The sequence below is a fragment of the Sorghum bicolor genome, chromosome 6 (assembly GCF_000003195.3).
Source record: "Sorghum bicolor cultivar BTx623 chromosome 6, Sorghum_bicolor_NCBIv3, whole genome shotgun sequence".
NCBI classification, from domain to species: Eukaryota; Viridiplantae; Streptophyta; class Magnoliopsida; order Poales; family Poaceae; genus Sorghum; species Sorghum bicolor.
The window spans coordinates 53,679,263-53,700,891 of NC_012875.2; the positions used below are offsets into that span (position 1 = coordinate 53,679,263).

At 42.8% G+C, this 21,629-nt stretch overlaps 2 protein-coding genes across 3 annotated transcripts; both read left to right on the plus strand.

Moving 5' to 3' along the window:
• Nucleotides 9,485-14,571, plus strand: LOC8057599. Of its 2 annotated transcripts, XM_002446902.2 has the most exons (10): nucleotides 9,485-9,793; nucleotides 10,582-10,671; nucleotides 10,762-10,867; nucleotides 11,086-11,127; nucleotides 11,252-11,311; nucleotides 11,621-13,192; nucleotides 13,291-13,392; nucleotides 13,497-13,649; nucleotides 13,749-13,874; nucleotides 13,957-14,571. In XM_002446902.2, the coding sequence occupies exons 1-10, from the start codon at nucleotides 9,711-9,713 to the stop codon at nucleotides 14,137-14,139; spliced, it is 2,517 nt and encodes an 838-aa protein (XP_002446947.1). In that variant the 5' UTR covers nucleotides 9,485-9,710; the 3' UTR covers nucleotides 14,140-14,571. The 2 variants fall into 2 exon arrangements, with proteins under 2 accessions (XP_002446947.1, XP_021319050.1); XM_021463375.1 differs by lacking the exons at nucleotides 9,485-9,793; nucleotides 10,582-10,671 and having other exon boundaries at nucleotides 10,786-10,867; nucleotides 11,204-11,311.
• Nucleotides 16,703-21,370, plus strand: LOC8056612 (ORM1-like protein 3). The gene is made up of 3 exons (XM_002446903.2): nucleotides 16,703-17,228; nucleotides 18,310-18,458; nucleotides 20,802-21,370. Exons 1-3 carry the CDS (start codon nucleotides 17,043-17,045, stop codon nucleotides 20,938-20,940), a joined length of 474 nt encoding a protein of 157 aa, XP_002446948.1. The 5' UTR covers nucleotides 16,703-17,042; the 3' UTR covers nucleotides 20,941-21,370.

Below are 21,629 nucleotides of genomic sequence, written 5' to 3' on the forward strand. Positions count from 1 at the left end.
CGACCAACTGATCTAGCGATAGCTTGCAACTCATTCTATACATAAGATTCTTTTTTTTAACATTATATAGTCTTATATTAAATATTTTAGCTATTAAATAAACTCAAAGAAAAAAAAGTATAAAGTTTTAAATCTTATTAAGCACTAGAAATTTAGTATAAGATGTGTTTCTATATCCGAGATTGTATGAATTTTTTTTTCTCAAATTGTGTGAACTTAAAGCAAATATTTGAGACACACAACTACGCGTAGTACTGGTACTCCTCCCCCGAACCCCCCCCCCTATAAAGTTTTAAATCTTATTAAGCACTACAAATTTAGTATAAGATGTGTTTCTATCCGAGATTGTATGATTTTTTTTCTCAAATTCTGTGAACTTAAAGCAAATATTTGAGACACACTCTACGCGTAGTACTGCTACTCTCACCCCCCCCCCCGCGGAACATGTCTGCTGTTGTTTCAGATGCTTATCTCCAGACGTCAACGGTCCAATTCCATTGTTCCAGTACCACTAATGATCTGTAAAAGTAAAACAAGGATTTGTCATTGCCATGTGCGCGCCGTCTGTCCGAAGCCAGCGAGACACGAGCCTCCTTTATTTGTCCTTGGCTCCTTGCTAGTGCGGTTTATATTGGCCAGTTAAAGTAGTAGAACTGTTTTCTGAACCGAAATGTTCTAATACAGTACCAGAATTAGGTTATCAGATCACCGTACGTCTCAAAGATCTTTTGCTTTTGTTTTTTTACTGGTTTCTTTTGCTTTGTTTAGAACCACAACTGAGTTCTCCACGACTCCATCACCTTTGTGTGCCAATTGCTAGTAATTAACTTAACGATGGTTGTGTTTGTGCAGCGCTTATCATCGACCGATGTATCGGGTGCAGAATGACATGAAACGCAAAGTCGACTATCAGGTAAGTGCAGAATGACATGAAACACAAATTCGACTATCAGGTAAAAAGCCACAGAGCTGCTTAGGAGTTGCTTCCTTTTGTTATACCTCACATACGGGTACGTAGTACACAAGTTGTACTGGTATATGAACGAACATCCAAACAGACGCCCAGATCACACCTTTTCAGATATGGCTTGAGTACAAATGCTATCTGGATCAAAATTTCTTCTGATTTTAAATATTTTTTTTTGTGATCACGCCGAAGCGCGATTTCATTAAGCAGGATAGAGTTTGCAAGACAGAACAGATAAGAACACGCAAATCGACTGATCACGACGAAACAAACAAACCAACAAGACCGAAGCGGCCAGCAACCGCAGTTACCGCAGCCCAGCAAAGAAAAAACAGAGCAAGGAAGCTTGCTCACAAGGACCCCGACAAGAGAGAAAACAGAAAACACAGAACAACCAGGAACCTGACCACCTAGAAATCAGCCCTCTTCAAACAGAGCACCAAGCTTTCCGAAACCTGCACGACACCAAGCGTCTGATCAACCTAATATTTGCTACCCCTCGGGAAACCAGTTGTCCCCTTTTTGGAAAGTTGTGACATGGGTGTTGCAAGCAACCCATATGAGAATTACGTGGAAGGTTGCTGATGGGAAGAAAGTTAGATTTTGGGAAGATCAATTGTTTAGAAATTCTAGCCTGGCCATTCAGTTTTGGCCTCTTTATGTTATCTGTGATCAGCAGGATAAGACCATCCATCAAGTATGGGATGGTGAAGTCTTAATGCTGTCTTTTAGAAGGACTGTCTCACATTAGCTTATATATGAATCTATGGTACAAGTTGTTAAGCATTGTTGAGGATGTTAAACTGATGATGCTGATCAGATTATCTGGAGCTTTAGTTCTAATGGAAAATTTTCTGTTAAATCCTTATATGCTGTCATTAGCCATGCTAATCTGGTACCTGTGTTTGTGCATGCTATCTGGAAACTGTTTGTGCATGCTATCGGTTCGGTCCATCTGGTCTTATGAATTGCTATCTGGAAACTGAAAATCCCTCCTAGAGTTCAAATTTTCCTTTGGTTACTTTCGAAAAACAAGTTGCTCACGAGAGATAACCTAGCTAAGAGAAGAGAGTTATCTGATACTACTTGCTTGTTTTGTTCCGAAGCTGAGTCTATTCATCACCTATTTTTTTTTGTTGCTGTGTGGCAAAAGCTCTTTGGGCTTTCCTTGCTGAAAATATTGAACTGAGTGGAGACTGGTCTTATGGGTGGCTACCTTTTGGCTAGCTAACAAGAAACATTTGTTGACAAATGTCATATTTTACTGTTTTACTGAGTTGTGTATGAACAACTGAGTTGCTGTTTTACTGTTGTGCATGAACAAGAAGCTCGAGAGTCTATCAAAGGGGAAAAAAAAGCCCGAGAGTCTATATATATAAAAAAAAAAGCCCGAGAGAAGGTGCCGATCTTCTTCTGTCTTGCGTGGGCTTTGGGCCCTTGGCTCTCCCTCCTCATGACCAGATGGACTGGAACGTCCTGGTGCTCGGCTGCATCCTACGTATATTATATGGGCTGAGCGATTAATTGGGCATTAGGCCGGCTGACCACGAACGAGGCCTCATTAGCGGCTGCGTTCTCTATTTCTAAAAAAACTCTGAATTCTCTGATCATAAATCATATATAAAAAAGAAGTGGTTGCTGCCCTAAACAACTCCAACGCGCCGGCGCCGGCGCCGGCTGCACGAGATCGCGAGTTCATTCAGCGCGGCGCCGCGACGGGACCACCGGGAGACAGCTACGCGAACGCCCAGTGCAAACAACCGCAATAATCCAGACGTACGGTCCGGTCCGGTCCGGTCCGGGAGCTGCCTTTGATTTGTTCCGCCAGCCCTAGCTTGCCTGTCTCGCCAAACATCGCGCGTGATACACGGACATACAGAGCAGAGATGTCCTGACGTACCGGGCATGAACACCATTATTCACCCATCCATGCCGTCCCTGTTTGCAACTGGCACTTGGATCGATGCATCGATCGATCCACGCATATAGCATAATAATGCATGCATGCATGGTCCCAAATTAAACCGAGATCATCGACCTCTCTGCTTCGTCCAAATGCAAGCTTCCAGAGCGATCGATCGTAATCACCACCGTCCCTTTCACTCGATCTCTAATAATGTACGTACAGTATATAGTAGTCGGCCTTTATCATTGCGTGAGACGATTTGGATGCGACGGACGGAGCCGACTTGTTTGAACGACCACTGTGGCCGGCCGCTAGCTAGCTAGCTTACTTGGATCGACGTGCGTGAGCTGCACGGCACAGGGACATGCACTATCATCCCGGCCCGGCCTGGGTGTGTGTGTGTGTGTGCCTGCAAGGAGCCGGCGCGCGGTCGATGCCGATGTACTCCTCTCTTGCAGCATGGAGCTGGCGATCGATCGACGACGACCGGCGACAGCTACCGCAATCCCTACACTGGCCGGGCTGCTATCAGTCCTTGTATCTAAGCTAGTGCTTCATCATGCATCCAGAGCGACGTCTCGAGAGGGGATATTATTGCTGTGGTGATTGGTGAAGCCGCCGAATGATCTTTAGTTAACTGTCTAGCTTACTAATCTCTACTACACCACTAGTACAAACGCATACTGTACAGGCGGCTGAAAACCCATTTCTACTGGCGTTTTTCAGCACCGCCTGCGCTGGAGGCCAGCTGGAGGCCAGTAGAAATGGGATATTTCTACAGGCGGTAATTAAGAACCGCCTGTGGAAATGCATTTCTACAGGCGGTTCAGTTATGCCAACCGCCTGTAGAAATATTTTTCCAAAAAATAGGAAATCGATTTTAAAAATAGAAAAAAAAAGATTTTAATACAAGGAAGGACCATCGGCTATTCGCCCGCAAATCGCGCTTTCTACTGGCTTTTTTCGTATAAAATCGCATGTTTCGCGGCCGGTGTGATTCGAACCTGCGACCTTGCCCTTGCGCGTAGCCTCCTCTACCACTCCACCTATCACTCACTTATGTCTATATTAGAGTTTAGTTCCACACATATTATCCCAAACCGAGCATATATTGATTATTTGAGGCCCTAAACGGATTCCAATGGAAAACTTGTCAACTACAAAGTTTCATAACTTTTTAAGATCTACAACTTTTATATTGGAAGTTTTTCCATTTGAGGTCATTTACAAAATTTGAATTTCAAATTTAAAAAATTCAAACGTAGTTTTCGACGACAAGATGATGTAAAATGAAAAAATTATCAACTACAAAGTTTCATAACTTTTCGAGATCTACAACTTTCATGTTAACAGTTTTTTCAAACAAGATCATTTGAAAAACTCAAAAAATTTAATTTCAAATTATTTCTACAGACGGTTTTCTTAACAAACCGCCTGTAGAAATATGATTTGTACAGGCGGTTTCTTAGGAGAACCGCCTGTAGAAATACATGATTTCTACAGGCGGTTTTGTTAGGAAAACCGCCCGTAGAAATATGATTTTTAGTGGCGGTTCCTTAGGACAACCGCCCGTAGAAATGCATGATTTCTACTGGCGGTTCTGTTAGGAAAACCGCCTGTGAAAATGCATCTTCACAGACGGTTTGTAGTTTTGACACTGCTCTTTTTACACCACAGGCGCGTGATAACTACAACCGCCTGTAGTATAAAAAGGAGACGTCGGCGTTGTACTCTTTTCTACTAGTGCACTCTAGTCAGGATCAATTAGTTTGTGTGTACTATTATTGGCCGCCTGTGTTTTTGCTAATGATAAGCATGAGCAATATGATGTCACGATTCTATCACGCCTGACGAACTAGTTCCATATGCAGGAATGATTTTTTCGCTCCAATAATATCTGCCAGTGTTGTTTAATCGTGATGTCTTTGTGAAAGTCGAATCTGGAGTGATCATGTATCAAAGATTGGATTAGGTAGGCCGTAGAGGCATGCACTTGTATTAGCTAATGCATGGTGCGCGACTATCATCGATCATTTAGAATATACTAATTATGTCAAGTGATGATTGTAGTATATCCAATCAAGCATGTGTAATTCATCGAGGGGGCCAGCCCAGGGATGGACGAGGCACGGCCGGGGTATATAATATCCTACGACTGCCTACCAGTACATGGTGGACCTTCCAAATTCATTGCTAAACTGTACACAAGTGCCACCCAATGCAAACTAAAGTAGTCACAGCAGAGTGACTTTCTAGGTGGCAGCTGCTACATTCGGAGGGCAAATAAAACACCACAATAAGCTCGATCGATTGCCTTTGAGGGTGTGGCCTGAAAGTGCTAGCATAATTCTCTGACCTTTTTACCACCTGTCAGCTGCGAAATCATCCTTGCTTTCGGCACATCATCTTCTCACCAGAGCTAGCTAGCAGCACATGGAGTCGTGGTGATGCAATTGTTTCACTGGGAGAGGGGATCGGAATGGAGGAAAAAGCTCTACCGGGAAAAGGATTGTGGCTGTGATTGGGAGATTGACCTTGCCTGGGAATACTTGGAAAGCTTCACGGGACAAAATTATAGGCCTATAGTAGCTAGCTTGGTGAGCACCAAAAATGATGGGGATGGGCTTGGTCGCCCAGCCTAGTAGTTGACTGATCAGTCCGTTCCAAATTATAAGTTATTCCAAAAATTTTGGAGAGTTAAAATATTTTCAAGTTTGACCAAAAATATAGAAAGAAATATAAAGATTTATGTCATAAAATAGGTACACTATGAAAATATAACTACCAAATAATCTAATGATACTTGGTTGGTATAAAAAATATTATTATTTTGCTATATAAATTTGGTCAAACTTGAAAAACTTTAACTCTCCAAGATTTTTGGAATGACTTATAATTTGAGACAGATGGAGTACTTCCTTACCCATAGCTGAGCTGGTTAGCAGCTACAGTAGTTAGCCTCCGGTCATAGACCTCTCCCATTCATAATAACCATGGGGAAAAAATTCACACGGTTCCATATATACACGGAGTGCTTGAAGGAACTTTAATCAAGAAGGAATATATCTTTTGTCGTTCAGCAAGTCCCATCTAGTTTATTTTGTTACAATTTTTTTTTTTAAAAAGACCAACCTAGTAGGAACACTGTAACATTTTATTAAGAATCTTTGATAGTCAAAATATCTTAAGTTTGACCAACATTATAGAAAAAATTAGAAAGATTTATAACATCAAATATATATTACCATGAAAATATAATTAATGAAGAACCTAATAATACTTAGTTGGTATCATAAATGTTATTATGTTATCATATAAATTTGGTCAAAGTTGAGATGTTTTGACTCCCTAAGATTTTTGGAATGACTTATAATTTGGGATCGAGGGAGTACATATTTCAAAAAATCATATATTTTTTCATTAAGGCCTTGTGTAGTTCCAAATTTTTTTTTGCAAAATGGACACTATAGCACTTTCGTTTGTATTTGACAAATATTGTCTAATCATATATTGACTATGCTCAAAAGATTCGTCTTGCAAATTACAGACAAAGTGTGTAATTAGTTATTATTTTTATCTATATTTAATGCTTTATACATGCGCCACAAGATTTGATTTGACAAGAAATCTGAATTTTTTTTGCAATTTTTTTTAGAACTAAACGACCTAAATGTCCAAAACAAATTACACCTAATCGCGCGTGGCCTTACTTGCATTTGCGTATACTAGCACACAGGACTATAGACTCTGAGTAGGTGGCACTTCTTTGCCATTGCCGACGTGCAACATCTCAGTGGACCTGTAGCTAGCTAGGCTGGGCATGTCGATCGATGACACATCACCAAGTGGCAGACATCCCCTGCAAAAGCGGGTAGGAAACCCTAGAAATATTCCTTTGGTAGGCTCTCAATCAGATGCGACCACACATGAATTGGGTTACCAGGTACAGTACAGCACTACTCCTACACATGATGGCCCTCCCTCCTCCTCCTAGTAGCTTTGTATATTAGCCATAGCTATAAACAGAGCTGAATGAGTTGAGAGCCATGCATGGATCTAAAAAGGTTAGTGTCCGTACACATGATGAGCTTGAGATGAGAGAGCGCTTTACAGAGCCATCGTGTCGATCATGGCCAGCCTTTGGCCCCCAAAATGGAATGGAATGTCTGGGAATCTCCGCGCACGCATGATGGCCGACGGTCGTTGCACACTGGCACTGCCCTGCCCCTGAGGGCGCGGCGATCTTCCCCGGTCAAGATTCCTACAATTGCGTGGGGTCTTGCAGTCTGCACCATCCACTCCAGTCCCGGCTGATGTGGGGGGCGCCCGCGCGCGGTTCTGGGCCGGTGTGGGCCTGTGCCGCCACACCGCTGCCATTGCGCTCACACACATGCATGAGAAACGGATCACATGCATGCTTTCGAGAGGCTGGGGTTGTCATCGAGGCAAAAGTTTTCGGAACCAGTAGCACTTTCGTTTGTTTGTGGTAATTTGTTTGTGGTAAATATTATCCAATCATATACTAACTAGGGTCAAAAGATTTATCTCGTGATTTACAGTTAAACTGTGTGATTAGTTTTTGTTTTCGTCTATATTTAATGTTTCATGCATGTGCCGCAAGATTCGATGTGACAAAAAATCTTGAAAACTTTTTGGATTTCGGGGTGAACTAAACAATGCCTAGGATAACCGAGAAAAAAGGACGACCGAGAGTGAGTGCACACGGACTGTACCGGCCGGAGGGTGATACAGAAAAGATGATGCAGTCACATGCATGCACATTGGCGTGCACTGCACAGCAGGCTGTTGGAGGACTTGTGCAGAGAATGGCCCCGGCCCCTTTACTACTTCTAGTTCGCTGCGAGTCATGCTTACTTGTCTTATTATGCATCATTCTTCTGTTCTTCTATATTCTACATGTCGTGTTTTAGTTGATATATATACTGATGAGAGTTATTTTTTTTTGAAAGAATTGAGGAGAGTTGTTGAGGCATGACTTAGGACGTGTTTGGTTGCCAGCCCAAACACGCCACGTCTAACTGTGGCTGCCATAATAGAAAAGTTGTTGTTTGGTTCTCATCTATGTTTTGGCCGCCACAGCTTTTTATCTTATCGTTTTGCTTCTTGTGTTTTTCATCTAGTGTGTGGCAGAGTGTGGCGGAGCTTTTGGCCGCCGCGGCTGTGGCGAGTGTTGTTGTGGCGTGGTCAACACTGGCCTGAAACCAAACAGCCCCTTATCCAGTAGAACATAATAAAGGCATCTCTTAATTATTACTAAAGTGATTTTATGTTAGACATGTGAAGAAGAACACACACATAGGTGCAGTATAGACTGTGTTTGGTTGGGTGGCCTGGGCCTGGCTTTGGCTCTTTGGGGCCAAGTTTTGCTAGTTTGGTTTGTTGTTTTTCCTCTGGGGCCAAGCTTAATCAAGCCATCCATATCGTCGGGGCCTGGCCAAGCTTTCCGTACCGCTGTTTTCAATCGTTCGGGGCTAGCCAAGCTCTAGCTATCCACACCCCAAGTGTTCGCAACACCTCCCTGCCGTTCGTGCACCACGGCCTCACCGCTCTCCTCCACGACCGCCCTCCATCTTTGAGCACCTGGCATGAGCTCACTAGCTCGCACCCTGCCCGGCCCGGCACGAGCTCTCCACCTCCCTGTTGTTCGTGACACTATGGCCTCATGCGGCGCGGTGGGTCTGCCTCTCGGCGCGAGCTTATTGGCATGACGCCCAGGCCCCGGTGCGAGCTCACCGCCGTGGTTTGGTTCCCAACCAAACTTTGGCGTGCCTTGTATGTGGCAGAAATGATTATTGTACTAAATAAGTTGAGGCAGCCATGCACAATTTGCTGCTTCACTTTTGTGTAAATTTACGCCGGGCCTTTTTGTCAACCACATTCTTTGGCGGCGCCATGACATTTATGGCTAGCGACGACCAGAAACCAAAACAAGCCTCTTCGGTAGCTAGATATCAAACCCCAAGCTATAATAAAATTTTGGTCCGCTCGAATGAGCAAAATGAATGGTAGGAGCAGTAGCAGTAGTAACCCAGAATAATAGGACAAAAGTGTAGTAGAGAAATTTGACCTGCCAATGAAATTAAATAGCTATTCATTTCAGGCAAAATAAATAATATATGTTTAAGGAAACAAAGAGAAAACGAAGTTGTGTACTACAGAAAACACAGGTATGAATCAGTGGCCTGGTCCTTTCAGGAAAAGGTTGCTGCTTTTTTTAGCCCTTTATTAGTTACAACCATGGCGCCCACCGGTTCCATTCATTCATTCATTCATAAGCTTGCAGAAGATTTTGTAAGGTGACAGCACCCATTTCATTACGCACACGAGTCATTTTCTCCTTTTCTTCCTCTTTACTTAACAGTCCCATCTGATCTTGGTTGGCGGCTTTGCCTTTTTGTCGTGAGCGTCTGGTCTTGGATTTATCAGCTGTTCCTTTTATTTTATGCAGGTTTACTAGCTTTTCCATCCAAAAAAAAAAGTTTACTAGCTTGAACACAGCAACTCCGATCCGTTCCTCGGTTAAAACAGTTGGAAGAAGCAGCCGGGCGGGGTGAAACAGCCTCAGCCAGCTTTCCCCCCAACGCCAACGCCAACGCGGGCCAGTGCCGTCTCCGTACTGGTACTGGACGTCTCTTTCTCGAAATTCTCTTGGCTACAGTCTACAACTTCTGCAGCCGTCCGTCCGTCCGTCTCCCCAAGTATATTTATCAGCCCCCTCTCCCCGTCGCCTCGACGCCCTCCGCTTCGTTCTGCGCGTCGTCCTCGCCTTGCTTCGTACGTCGTCGTCCCCGGCGTCCGGCGTCCGGGAAAGCGGCGATGGAGGCGGCGCTGGGGGCGCTGTGCCGCGCCGGAGGGTGGTCGTACGCGGCCGTCTGGCGCTTCCATCCCCAAGACCCTCGGTGAGCCGTGTGAATTGCGATTACTTGCTGACCGGGTGTGTTACTGTATTTCGTGCCGATGCATGTACGTATAGCTAGGTGATGGTTTTTTCTGGACGGTTAAGGCTGGTTGAAATTTTGGGAGCTCTACATGCCTGTGTTCTTCCCGTTTGCCTGCTTGTCGCACATTAATCTGCCTATAGGCTACAGCAGGTCCCTGTTTCAGTGTTTCTGTCTCTCCTGAGAGACCATGAGAGATGTTGCAGGGACGAAGGACAAGATGTTCCTGTGTCTGCGTGTGTTCTTTCTGTCCGAAGTTTGCTTCGAAATCCGTTTTCTTTTTTCATATCATTCTCAGGGAAATATAGGTTAATCGAGAGTTTGATTTGAAGGGTTTGCTCGTGCGACTGCAATTGCTATTCTCAATGCATTTAGGAAGGGACTAAACCCTTTGTTTTTTCGAACTTCAGTTTGTCGAGAGTGATACTAGCTAGATGCGGCTGCAGGAAGCTGCCCCCTTTCCTCAACTTTTTTAGCTAGCAAAACACTGTGATCCCATCAAAATTGACAGCAGGGTGTGTCGCCTCCTTTTGGATGCCTCTTTTCCCTCCCGACATGATGCATCGTGTCATTCACTGTCCAGCTTTTGCTTTTTTATTCCTATATATATATATATTTTTTCTTTTGTTTCGTTGCTTCATTGGTGGGGTGTGTGTGTGTGTGTACTGTATGCAGTGCAATTAACGAAGTACTACTACATGCGCCTCTATGTCCAGAATACTGACTGGTGTTACCCCATTCGATGCCAGGTTGCTCACATTGGGGGACTGCTACTCTGAAGATGAGGCAAAAACAATGGTTCAGAAGATGCTTAATCTCGTTGAAATTGTTGGGGAAGGGTAAGAGTGTACGCTTAATAGATCTATCCAGTTATCTCTGGCATTTTATCTTGACATTCATTGATATGTCATTGTGCCCTCTGGTTTCAGCATCCTAGGAGAAGCTCTAGTAAGCGGAGAGTGTCAATGGATTTACGACGATACTTGCCATGTGTTGAATCAGACAAGCCATGCTGATAACAGAGACTTATATCTGGTATAATTCTGTTTTTCGCTTAGCTTTATTATCAGAGCTCATAGTATTATGGCTGGAGAAGTATATATAGATAATTAATTTGTGAGGAATCCCTAGGGTTGTCAGAATAATATTTCATTCTGCTCTTCCTCTCTTTCTTCCATTCTTAACCGCTCGTGCTAACATTTCCTACAGCAGCAGACAGTTGATTTTAACAAATAAAATTCCCCCCCTTTCAGGATTATACTTGGTGGCAGCATCAGTTTCTGAATGGGATAAAGGTTGGTGTTTCTTGTTACTTGCCTGAAAAACTAGGGAACCTTGACCATTTCATATAGTTGTGAGTGCTTGTTTTAGCTTGTACAACGTCAAATTGGATACTGAAGAGCGGCACCTTATATGCAGACTATTGCAGTATTGCCTCTTCAGTTACAGGGACTGGTGCAATTTGGTTCCACACGGAAGGTGAGTGATACTCCAAACTGCAATCTTTATACACTCGTGCTGCCAATGTAGTCTTTGTCAGTTGTCAACAGTAGAATTGTTACATTGTCCTATGTCAAGCAAACATTGATAGTATGACATATATGAATTTCTTGAAGTGTTATATTAGTATGACAGACAAGAAAAGCTTCCTTGAATGTGTTACTGCTAGTTTCAGAATTATAGAATGTCCTGTGAAGCATGCAGAATATGGATTTATCAGGGTACAATTATGTCTGTAATTTTTCTTTTTCTTTTTTTGAACCTGACTCTAATTTAACAACTCGCCAGGTTCCCAGGAGTTCAATTCTTTTGAATCAAGTCAGAGATATATTTGATCGGATGAAGAATGCTTCAAGCGATGGTCCAATGGAATATACCCACAACTCTCTTGCATATGGTCAGCAACCTATCCTTGCTTCATTGATATCTGCCAATGACATGCTCGTACATAATAAGGTCAACCCATTGCAAACTGAGAAACCTGAGGAGAATATTGAGATAACAGAATCTACAAGGAGTTCGATGTGTTCTCCAAGCAATTCACAAAGATCTTTAAATGATTTAACCTCCCATGGTACTGGAAACACCAGTACGGATACTCATATATTGGCCATGCCTGTTAACTCCAAGACTATATATGAGCTTAAACGATTTGATAACGTCACTAAGTTGTTTCATCAAAGTGCTGATGACAGAGTTGGTTTTCAAGTGAATCCTAGTAAAGAGCCTGGTTCTATTATTGCTGGTGTAATGTCAGGATACAAAAGTTCGAACAATATTCATAGGACAGAAAATGATTCATGTGATCAAAACACAGAATATACCCCATACCTTTACACTACCACCAACTCTGCAAATTCTGGCTTAGATGAACTTTCTTATTCTGGCACTGGTTTGTCGTCATCGTTTACAGCAGTATCTGGAAAAGTTAAAAACTGCCTGCAAACTGAGAGTGACAAGTTTCTATGTAAGTCTGTATCATTCAGCAGCAACCCTTGTGCTTCTAAAATCCAAGAAAATCGCCTATCACCATACCATGCCCTCATGCATGAACAATCCCTGATACCTGACGATCCTGGAGAATCTGTGAGGCTCCTCTCACATGAAGAATCATTTAATGTTCAAGGTGACTCAATGCAATTCGAGGATGGTACCCGCTTTACATGCCAGGATAACAGTACATTTCCTGAATTACCAAACAGATCACCTGAAGAAGCTACTGCTGAAACTTTAGAAAAGGAAAGTAGTGGAAATAACAGTCTGCTGGAAACTATGATGCTTGATCTTAGCACTAATAGCTTTGTGCAAGATTGGTGGGATGATAGTGTTCTACTGGCAGAAAACCTTCCAAATTCAAGTGAAAAGCACTCAGAGCCTGCTATAGAATTGGCCAATAGGCATTCATTGCCAACTGGGGAGAGAGGCTTGCCTTTCATACCTGTCATCGAACAATTACTAGGTGATGTTGCACATCCACCTGCTGGACATAGTTCGCTTGAGGTTGATGCTACTGCTTTAGCTGGCCGTGTTTCAGATTATCAGCTGCCTCAGTTTGCTTTTCGAGATTGCCTAACAGCACACAATGCACAAGTCCCATCACTGGCCTGCAGTAATTATACATCCAGAACCGGAAGTGCCCAAAATGGTTCTTCAGAAGTGCCATCAGCAAACATATCTGTGGATGACACCTGCAGTTTCAACACAGCAAATTCCAAGGGAAGTCAGTCGAGTAATCCTGAGGGTAAGGTTGCCAAGAGAAGAGCTAGAGCTGGGGAGAGTACCAGACCTAGACCAAAAGACAGACAACTGATACAAGATCGCGTTAAAGAATTACGAGAGATTGTCCCTAATGGTGCAAAGGTAATAGTCAATCAAACACTTGCTTGTAAGTTTATCATGTTTTACATCGATCGAGACTGAATGACTGATCCCTTTTATTCGTTTTTTTTTTACAACAGTGTAGCATTGACGCTTTGTTGGAGCGAACAATTAAGCATATGCTGTTTCTACAAAGTGTAAACAAATATGCAGAGAAAATTAAGCAAGCTGATGAACCAAAGGTATCCTATCTTTGTATGTATGCACATAAATTATGTATTGATTAAATGTTTCTTATAAAGAAGTCCTCTATTGTGACACATGCTGACTTGTCATGATTGTTAAGATAATCGACAAAGAGAGTGGTGTTGTCTTGAAAGACAACCCAGATGCTGGCAGAAATGGTGGTGCCACGTGGGCCTACGAGGTTGCTGGGCAAACCATGGTTTGCCCAATAATCATTGAGGATCTTTCACCACCTGGTCAGATGCTTGTTGAGGTGAAAAACTGAACTTTAAGTAGCTTTATCTACCTCTCTCTCTCTCTCTCTCTCTCTCTCTCTGCAGCATATGCAGATAATCGTTTGTCTAATTTACAGATGCTTTGCGAGGAACGTGGGCTCTTTCTGGAGATAGCTGACAACATACGTGGATTTGGTCTCACGATATTGAAAGGACAGATGGAGCTCCGTGATGGCAAGATATGGTCGCGGTTTCTTGTTGAGGTAGAGAAGGAACCATATGTTCACATTCCTCATTTCTAGCTTCGCTAGTTGTTAAACTGTATGCTGGCTTTTGTTTTTTCAGGCAAACAGAGAAGTCACAAGGATGGATATATTTTTGTCGCTTGTTAAGTTACTGGAACAGAACAGCCTTGTTCGATCTACCGACCAAATGGCTAAGGTCATGAATAATGGGGTTCCATCATTTGCAAACCATCAGCGATCTCCAATGCCAGTTCCAGTGGGCATTGCTGAGAGACTACAGTGACTGCAAAATGTTTCAACTAGATAGTGTTAGGTACCACGACTGTAACATATCTGGTAGCCAGAACTCCATGCATTCGACAGAGCCTAGTGAAGTGATAGTCTCACTGCTGCTAGAAATGCCAGTATCAAGAACATGACTGATGCAAACATGAGCTTCTAGTGCATAAATTACGAACTTCCCTGATTACTGGGGTGTGATCAGTGAAGTGGCATTCTTTCCTGCTTAGTTAGAAATCTTAGGTTGACACCTTGCCCCAGAGTAGCTAGGCTCTTGATACTGGTGTTTCTTATGCAGTGATGGCAGTGTAGTAATGCTAGCTTGCAGTGCCAGAGCCTCAGAGGCTATACCGGACTATTACCCTCTCCCCCCTCATTTTGTGATTATGATCTGAATGATTAGCGAGTTACTTATGCAAGATATCAGAGCTTAAAATGTACTCGCTGATCTCTCAAAAACCAAAACTTTCATTTTAGAGGTACATTTATATTGAACCAGTTCCCACTAGCACAACTCATCTATCACACGCTCAGAGCAAGAACAAATGTGGAGCACTATGGGAAACTACCAGCTAACACAATTCCAATGCTAAGCACTACATTTCCTCAGGACCTCAGCAAAGAGAATGGTAGCACATGATTCATGCATCCCCTTCCTCTTGGGTCAATCTGACTACCTCGATTACCAATAAACTAAACTAGCCAGCAATTTAAGTTAGTGCTAGTCGAACAACATCTACTGAAACAATCCTAAAAAAACTAAAGAGAAAGACATCAGTACCTGTAATCCAGCAAATGCATATAGGGGCCCTGGGCTTTATTTATAGAAATACAAAGGAACCATCACAGAAATCAAAGCGGTGGTCAAGGAAAACCACATCATATCTTAGTCTTTTTTTTTCCTGCTGGTACTTTTTAGCAATTGGCACCATCTTGGATAATCAACAAAGCAACAAAATACTGCTGCTTTCTTTTTTATCTCCATATATTCTTTGATTTCTGATGGAACTCCACACTATCACATCACTGTTAGTCAATTAGTACCAATCTAAATTCCCACTGCTATAAAGCATGGAACCTAAGCTAACCTTTTATTAAAAAAAAATAAAGCATGGAACCTAAACTAACCTTGACAGAAGCGTATGGATTGTGGGTGAAGGCGCACCCGTAACGCATCCATCAGCAAGGACATCCGCGGGAAAGGCCCATCTGCAGTACGGCACTAGAGTGCGTAGTAACCTGCATAACGAGTTCTCGTCGTCTCACATCTATAATCTATTGATGTGGCCGCACCGCCAGATATGGGGAGAGAAGGGGGAGGAGGTAGACAGCAAAGATTAAGAGACGGATTAGCAGAACCGAGACGGCGGATGGTGAAGGAGAGGAGGCCAGGCCAGGCGGGCAGCGGCCCTTACCGTCGCCGTCGTCGGACGGGAAAGAGGGACTAGCGGAGAGCAGCCACAAAACTAAGAGAAACTTACCAATATCAGGGGGTAAATGCAAAAAAATACAGGATCACACGATTTAAAAAAAGTATAGGGATATATGTAAAACATACGGATTACAATGAACATTTTTTAGATAATCGAAATATATCTGGCCTCATCTATTATCAAGAGAATCAGACCCACTTATTACACAAATAGTTAACGACATAAATGTTCTACTCAAAACTCAATTCTAGCATTATTTAGCCGTCCAAAAGATTATGATGAACATATCATGAGCAAAGAGCTCGCTGAACTGTCTCGACGACTTCTTACAAAATTGCTCCAACTACTTGTTTTCTTTTTTCATTCAATGTTAGCTAAGTTTGAATTAAAATACGACGTAAGTTTGAACTTGGCTCGGTACGAAACTGGATAGCAAACTTACAAAAAATAATCAAGTTACAATATATCACTCTTAAAGATAACTTGAAAACTTAGTTAAAGAGAGTGTGCGCTTTCACGATGTAAATATTTTTACGCCTCGTTGCTTCTTGCCCTTGAAATGATGGACAAAGCTCGTGTGCTTTTGTTTCAAGGAAACTTGCTTGACTCTATAGCAACAGGGGCTTCTTGCCCTTGAAATAATGAAACACACGTTGCAGATGACAGCAGTTGCCGAGGACGTCCATCTGATCTGGCCAAGCTGGAGCACCATCCGCAATCATAAGATTATCAGGATATATAAACTGGGGCACAACCAACGCCAAGAACCCGTGGAGATCATGGGGCATGACCCATAGAAAAATGGATTAATAGGGCCTAGAAATGGCGATGGAGCCTTGAAGGTTCATGCCTGCCCGTTTGGTTCTCCCCCACGAACCATCGTGCCGTGTTCTGTGTTCATCTCATCATCTCCATTCGGAGCTCAGCTCCTAAACATGAACGGTAACCAGAATTTTCGACCCTATAGTAAATTTTTTCCCAAAAAAAAAAACAAAACGGAGAAAGGAAACCAAAGTTTTTGGCAAAGACGGCGAAATGACCGCGGGCTGACAGGCCGGACGGCCCGGTAGCAGCCCAACTGCTTCCCTCAGCACCTACGGCCCGCCCCACGTCCGTCGCGTTTGACCCGATCGGTGGCGGTGGCGGTCGCGTTTCCACCGTCTCCTCTCCCTCCTGCAGCGGCCAACCGTCTCGCTCTCGCCTCCCCTCCTCCGGCCTTCCCCGTCCGCTCACCCTCCCTCGCCCCGTCGGTCGCCCGCCCGCCCGCCCGCCTCGCAATACTTTTTCGCCACCATCGTTGAACCTTCCTCCTCCACCGCTCTGACCAGGGCGGCACGGCCGAGGCGCCCGTCATCATCCTTATAAATCGGCGCCGAGGCGGGCCGTCGTCTCCCTCCCAGACCGCAGCAGCACAGCACGCAGCCGACGGGGAGAGTTGAGCCCTGAGAAGCAGAGAGGGCGGTAGGGTGATTCGATGGCGAAGCTGTACGTGCAGGCGGTGCCGCCCCCGGATCTGAACAGGAACACGGAGTGGTTCATGTACCCCGGGGTCTGGACCACCTACATCCTCATCCTCTTCTTCTGCTGGATCCTCGTCCTCTCCGTCTTCGGCTGCGCCCCCGGCACGGCGTGGACGCTCGTCAACCTCGGCCACTTCGCGGTACGTACGCGGAGGCGTTCTCCTGCTATCTCCCCCCCCCCCCCCCCCCCCCCCCCCCCCACCCTTGCTATCGTCCTCCTGTCTGCCATGGGGGATTGTGGTTGCTTGTTGGTTTGGGCCGCCCCGTGGATCTGAGGTCCGCTGCCTGTTGTGTAGTGGCTAGCTTGTTCGATAGTTCGTGTCCGGATGCTGCCGTGTGGCGGTTATGAATTCCTTCCCTAGCTTAAATTTCCTGATGGTTTCGGCTGTTCCCACTGGCTAAATGTTGGGTTGCTCTAGCATCTTACTTCTAGGAAATGGCTCCACCCTTGGTCATCTACATCATGATTCATGAGTTCTAAGTTCTAACCTCTAGCTGTTGCTATACGTGCTGGATAGGATTACTGACCTTTACTTACCTGTTAAATATTCATTCGAGGTTCTGCATTACTGAAGATAGTTTAGGCAGAGGTTTGCTCCTCTCAGGCCAATTACATTCAAATAATTCTAGGGTGCGTAACAGTGACCTGGTCAGCAGCAAAGGTATGTTTGCATTGTAGTGGCAGCTCATAGTTCCACAAATGATTTGGCAGCAGAGTGTGTATTGCCATCCTATGGTCCTTTCAAATTTCAGCTATTGATCTTTTTAGTTATAATATGCCCTAGACGCCTTAGTTCAGACTTCAGACTACAGATTTCACATAGCTGCCCAGTGTTTTACAGTCTGATGGAGTGAGTGTTTCAGTTATCCGATCACATTTGTCATGGTAGTAGCATGGGAACGTATTGTTTCCAGGCTTAATGAGGTGTCACTGGCACACCAAAAGTGGCACCGTGAGCATTGTGTTTCTTATTATTGTTGGTCTCCATTTGCAAAATCAACAGTCCGAAGGTAATATTAGGGTATAATTTGGACTTGATACATGCATTGGTACTCAAACTAACAATGTCCTGCAGCATACTTAGTTTTGATGGTTCATATACAGTAGAATTGTATTTGTATTTTCTTAGCTGAGTAAGGTTACAGTTTGGCAGTTTCTTGATCTGTCATCAGCCAGAATTTTTTTTTCATTTCTGTTGCCTCATTAAGTATTTGTTTCAGATCACATATCATTTTTTCCACTGGAAGAAGGGGACTCCATTTGCTGATGACCAGGGGATGTATAACACATTGACATGGTGGGAACAAATGGACAATGGCAAACAGCTTACACGCAACCGAAAGTTTCTGACTGCAGTTCCTGTCGTTCTGTAAGGGCTTATCTCTTGCAAATTTGCTTCCATTTATACACGAAACCTCTATGATGGCCTTTTTGCATGAAATTATTACATGGATGGATATATGAGTGGCGAATGTTATTTATAGCCAATAGATAGTTCTTTTTTTAAAAAAAAAACACAGGCTAGTGATTTGCCCTTAGCACTGATGTTGATGTGTTTTTAATTAACATTATCACATCATATGATTGTATGGACTATGGATTGGTTAATAACCATTTAACTAACAATATGTTTCTGTTTGAAGTAATTTGTTGTGGTCCCTTATACTCCATTCCAATTCCAAATTATAAGACATTTTGGATTTTCTAGATACATAGCTTTTCCTATGCACTTAGATATACACCATGTCAAGATACATAACAAAAGCAATGTATCTAGAAAAGCCAAAACGTTTTATAGTATGGAAGGGCACTGGGTGAAGGGAAAGGACTGTGCTCTTTAAATGTATTTTCTTCAAATTTTGCTTTACATTTTGTATGTCCTAAGTTCTATTTTGATTCGTATATGCTTGTGGAAAGGGATTTCATTCTATTCCATTAGATGACTGGATTCAAACTTCTAGATGTGGGTATCAGAAAATCTCCCTTATTAAAACAACATATCTAGTTTGAACCAAATCTCTATATCTGTCAACTGGGAGATTTACTGAACTATCATCATGAAAGTAGACTGCCACAACTGATTGTGGCATCCTCTTGAATCTTGGACCGAAACTGTCTGTCATTAGTAAATACACCATGGTGTGCCATTTTTTATTGTAGTGCAGCTACGAGCCCACTACTCCCTAATGCCTGTTCTTATGAATGTAGATATGACTTGTCTCTCTTCATTTTCTAGATTAAAGGAAAAAAATCATTAAAAGAGGTCTACCTCCTTAGCTCTCAGTGTTGGGCTTTGAGAATTGCCAAAGTAGATCATATCTGCCATATACAAGATAGTTACGGTCCAAGATCACTTGGCCCATTCAACATTTCAGTAATATTTCTGTTATATGAGTGGAGTGACACAAGTTACAATAAACAAATCATATCTGTCATAACCTCTAGTTTGTTTGTTTGTTTTAAAAAAAATAGATATCATGCACTGTAATTTTCATTTTGATTGTACAAGTGTTATGTGGCTGCTAGGGTTGAGGGAAGCGGTGGCTGATGCACTACAGTACCCGCGGGTACTGTTCATAGGCTAGAGCTGCGAGGGCGAGAGAGGGCTGGCCGCAGGGCCTTTGCCCACAGCCAAGCAAGAGGAAGGGTTTTCCTTCTTAATTCTTGCTTGATTAGATTGATACATCTCCTCTCCGTATATAGAGAGGTTTACTTGATTTACAAGCAATGCTTACTTGACCCCTAAGCAAACGACCCTTATCTCTAATTAACCCTAACACTAATGGGCTATGCTGCCAGCCCAGGCCCAATAGGCCCTTTACGTACTCTAACAATAAGTACCTTCAGCAGTGTAGCAGTGATCCAATTGGATTTTGTCATGCCTACTACCAAGTAATTTTTGTTGCATGTGTCATTTGCTTTTGTTGCAAATGCAGAAGTCTGACCTTTCTGTGTTTGTCTTCTGACACCATGCATTTCCTTTCAAGTTCAAGTTATGTGTTAGTGTCAATGTACATTAAATTGACCCACATGATTTTCTCCTGTTTTGCACAATGAAAAAACATGATTGTTTGTAAGGCACTCTTGACTATTTGTGTTTTAAAGTGGCGGTAGTATTAGCTATGGGAGTATTTATCTTTAGAAGGTTGCTCTCTTTTTGCAAAACAAAAAGGTCTGAAGTTCTATTTCCCATGTCTTTCCCGTTCCAATGGTGTAAGGCTGGAAGCAGACCAATCATCAATCAATAATAAATTTAGTTGTTTCTTTGGTTCTAAGTTCTAGCATATTCTTTAGAAATATGTATCTATGTTCATTGTATCTTAAATCTAAAGCTAGGAAGATGAATTGTGATGTGTGGCATGGTTGTGCCATGTTTTCCACTCAACTGTTGTATATGTTATAGAGACAATAATAGCTTGAGTCGCCTTAGTTAAGATGGCAGGTTTGACTTTTGGACAATAACTAATTTGGAGTTCACATGAGTTAACATAGCGTGGTAATTTCTGAAGTTTGATTTTCTTTGCTTGAGTGACCTCATGTGCATAAGTCATGGAATTTCACTTATTCAAAAGAAAAGGTTATAGAATTTTCAATAAATACATGGACTAGCAGTTTTCCACCCTGCACCCCCACACGCACACAATCTAATTTTATGTCAGACAGACGGAATGGACCGTGGCACTAATATAGGGATGATTGCTCTGTTCGGCAGGTACCTCATAGCTTCCCACACGACAGATTATCAGCATCCTATGCTCTTCCTCAACACCCTAGCAGTCATTGTGCTGGTTGTTGCCAAACTACCAAACATGCACAAGGTTCGGATTTTTGGTATCAATGCTGGAAGCTAAGCAGCAGGGTCCCACGGTAGAATGGTATACACGGTATGTTTCATACGGATCACGGGATGTGTTTCACCTAGCTCTAAACTGCTTTTGCCAGAGTACCAGTGTTTGAGATCTGTTTGTAGATGAAATGTAATCATTGTATAGTTGACATGTTTAGATTCGTAATGTTGCTATATGTTGGCAAGCAAGAATTTGGCAATTGATACATGTACAGATCTGCTCTTTGCCAAGAGGCAATAACGCAGCGTGACATGACAGAATCATGGCTGGTAGAGGTAACACAAAATATTCTCTTACATGATACGTGAAGTCAGGTAACACAATACTCCTATGCTCCCAAGTTTGGGTTACCTGAGTTCACGTATCAAATTTGGAATTTTGTGTATTCTCTTACACAAAATATTCACTGGTAAGTTGAGGTTGTAAAACACTACCGTACTTGAACCAAACATTCTTCTTTATGCATGGAGCATTAAATATAGATAAAAATTAAAACTAATTACATAATTTGTCTGTAAATCACGAGAGAATCTTTTAAGTCTAGTTACTTCATGATTGGACAATGTTTATCAAATAAAAACAAAAATGTTACAGTGTCAAAATCCAAAAAAAATTGCATCTAAACAAGGCCTAGAGGAGATTTAACAATGTTGAACCTCTTGGAAGCTTTCTTTTGTGTGTGTCTCTCTCTC